The sequence below is a fragment of the Olea europaea genome, unplaced genomic scaffold (genome assembly GCF_002742605.1).
Source record: "Olea europaea var. sylvestris unplaced genomic scaffold, O_europaea_v1 scaffold3244, whole genome shotgun sequence".
NCBI lineage: Eukaryota > Viridiplantae > Streptophyta > Magnoliopsida > Lamiales > Oleaceae > Olea > Olea europaea.
The window spans coordinates 887-3988 of record NW_019251316.1 but is presented as its reverse complement, the minus strand read 5'-3'; the positions used below and the strand labels follow the sequence as shown (position 1 = coordinate 3988).

At 43.4% G+C, this 3102-nt stretch overlaps 1 protein-coding gene across 1 annotated transcript; it reads left to right on the top strand.

The window, feature by feature from the left end:
* Positions 1 to 1518: 1518 nt before the first annotated feature.
* Positions 1519 to 1908, top strand: LOC111385657 (the record flags this gene model as incomplete). Its single annotated transcript, XM_023010076.1, has 1 exon — positions 1519 to 1908. A coding segment is annotated over exon 1 (390 nt), but the record flags the coding sequence as incomplete, so codon positions are not given.
* Between the last annotated feature and the right edge of the window lie 1194 nt (positions 1909 to 3102).

Here is a 3102-nt window from a genome sequence, read left to right as displayed (position 1 = left end):
CCTGTTGGCCCACTGGAAACGAAGAAAAGTGTGAAACGAAAGGGATTGCACATCATTAGTCCTACGGAGTTTGAGCGTACACTTGTTGGTGACTCAGTTGCGTTCGCTGGTGGTCATGGAGGTTCCATCCCACTCCACAATAGAGAGCCCTGTTGAAGTACTGTCGGTCCTCCAAGAGTTTCGAGAAGTCTTTCCGGAGGACCTACCTGATCATCTACCCCCACTAAGGGATATTCAACATGCCATAGATTTCGTCACAGGGACATCCCTCCCAAATTTACCTCATTATAGGATGAATCCTACCGAGCACGCTGAACTTCAAAGGCATGTGGACGACCTCCTTCAAAAAGGATTCATTTGTGAGAGTTTAAGCCCATGTGCTATCCCCGCCCTATTGACGCCCAAAAAGGATGGTTCTTGGAGGATGTGTGTGGATAGTCGTGCGATCAATAGGATTACGGTGAAGTATCGTTTTCCCATTCCTAGACTTAACGATATGTTAGATATGGTGGTTGGTGCCACAATCTTTTTGAAGATTGATCTGAAGAGTGGATACCATCAGATTCGAATTCGCTCAGGTGATGAGTGGAAGACCGCGTTTAAGACGAAAGATGGTCTTTATGAATGGCTGGTCATGCCTTTTGGGTTGAGTAATGCGCCAAGTACCTTTATGCGAGTAATGGCACAAACTCTCCGACCTTTCATGGGAAAGTTTCTTGTTGTCTACTTTGATTATATCCTCATCTATAGTAAGACTAAGGAGCAACACCTTGACCACCTCACACAAGTTTGCTCTACCCTTCGTACAACTAATCTATATGCTAACGTCAAGAAGTGCTCTTTCTTCACCGACACAGTCATTTTTCTGGGGTTCATTGTCTCTTTGACAGGGGTATCCGCTGACCCTGCTAAGGTTTAGGCAATTATTGACTGGCCTGAGCCTAAAGTTATTCATGACGTCAGGAGCTTTCATGGCTTAGCTACATTTTATCGTCGCTTTATTAAGGGGTTTAGCACTATTATGGCGCATATTACGGAGTGTATAAAAAAAGGGGAGTTTCATTGAACACAAGAGGCGGCTAAGGCCTTTAAGTTAGTCAAGAAACGAATGACGGAGGCCCCTGTCATGCGTCCTCTTGATTTTTCCAAAGTCTTTGAAGTTGAATGTGACACCTCCGGGGTAGGTATAGACGGAGTCTTAAGTCAGGATCGTCACCCTGTTGCCTACTTCAGTGAGAAGTTAAATGAGGCCAAACAGCAGTACTCAACTTATGATAAGGAACTGTATACAGTGGTCCAGGCTTTACGCTATTGGCGCCACTATTTATTACCCCAGGAATTTGTCCTTTATTCGGATCACGAGGCCCTCGTTACCTTAACTCCCAGAAAAGATTAAGTTCTAGGCATGGTCGTTAGGTCGAATATTTGCAGGCCTATTTATTTGTTTTAAAACACAAGAAGGGTGTAGAAAACCAAGCAGCTGATGCATTAAGTCGTCGTGTCTCCCTTTTGTCGATCATGAGTGTCAAGGTCATCGGTTTTGAAAGACTTAAGGAGGATTACGAGGCATGTCCCGATCTCAAAGATATCTTTCTTGATATACAAAGGGGACAATTAGGCACCACAGATGGCTTCCGACTTGAGGAGGGTTATCTCTTTAGGGCCAATAAATTGTGCATCCCTCGAACTTCAGTGCGAGATTTCATTGCGTGGAAAATTCATGTGGGAGGGTTAGCCGATCATTTTGGACGTGATAAGACCATAGAGGAAGTTGAACGTCAATTCTATTGGCCTAGCTTGAAGAAAGACGTGGCTAAGATTGTTAGCACTTGTCAATTGAGTAAGCAGAAGAAGCAGAACACAGGTCTATACACCCCTCTTCCTGTCCCTAATTGTCCTTTACAAGATGTTAGTATGGATTTTGTGTTAGGACTTCCACGCACCCCAAAGAAGCATGATTCTATTTTTGTGGTTGTCGATCGCTTCTCAAAGATGGCTCATTTTATCCCCTGTAGCAAGACGTCGGATGCGTCCAAGGTTGCCATATTATTCTTTAATGAAATTGTCAAATTGTATGGGCTTTCCTAGACCATCGTGTCTGATAGGGACGTTCGTTTCACTAGCCATTTTTGGAGAACTTTGTGACATAAGATGGGTACCAAATTGAAATTTTCTATGGCCTACCACCCTCAGACTGACGGTCAAATTGAAGTAGTTAATCGAAGTCTTGGTAACCTATTACGTTGTTTGGTCAAAGAAAACCTTCGAAATTGGGATTTGATCCTTCCTGTAACTCAAATTGCGTATAATAGCTCCATAAATCGTTCATTACGTATGAGTCCATTTGAAGCCGTTCATGGGTACAAGCCTAGGAAACCATTAGATCTCATCCCTATATCTCCACAGGCTAGAGTGTCAGTATCAGCCGATGCATTTGCACAACATTTTCGTGACTTGCATATTGAGATCAATAAATAACTTGAAGCTAGTAATGCAAAATATAAACTCCAAACTGATTTACACAAACGACATATTAAGTTTAACATTGGGGATTACGTTATGGTTCGCATTAGGCCAGAGCGGCATCTACATGGACCCGCCTCCAATTGCAAGCTCGTAGTGCTGGTCCTTTTAAAATTTTAAAGCAGGTTGGTCCAAATGCATAAATTGTTGACATTCCACCACACCTTGATTACCACTCTACTTTTAATGTTGAGGACCTTGTAGCTTATAAAGGCCATTTCATTCCCTCAGATGATCCTCTGTCATCTCCTTTTGTGGACCTTGATCCTGATTCTTTGACCCCTTCTAACCCACTACCACCTCTCACAGCACACAAAGAAAAAATTGATGCTATTTTAGATGAAGAAACTGTGTTCATTAATGATGGAGAGGTTCAGCGCTTCCTTGTTCATTGCGTTGGTCGACCAGATTGTGACTGTGCGTGGATCTTCAGGGAGACACTACAGCAATTGGATCCAGATTTATTAGAGTTTTATCGGAGTCAGCAGGATCTTCATTGGCCCAGACTGCCTCCCGTCCACCCGAGGGGAGTTGGTGAGGACATCAGGTTCAGACCGCCACTGACACATTTCTACAGAT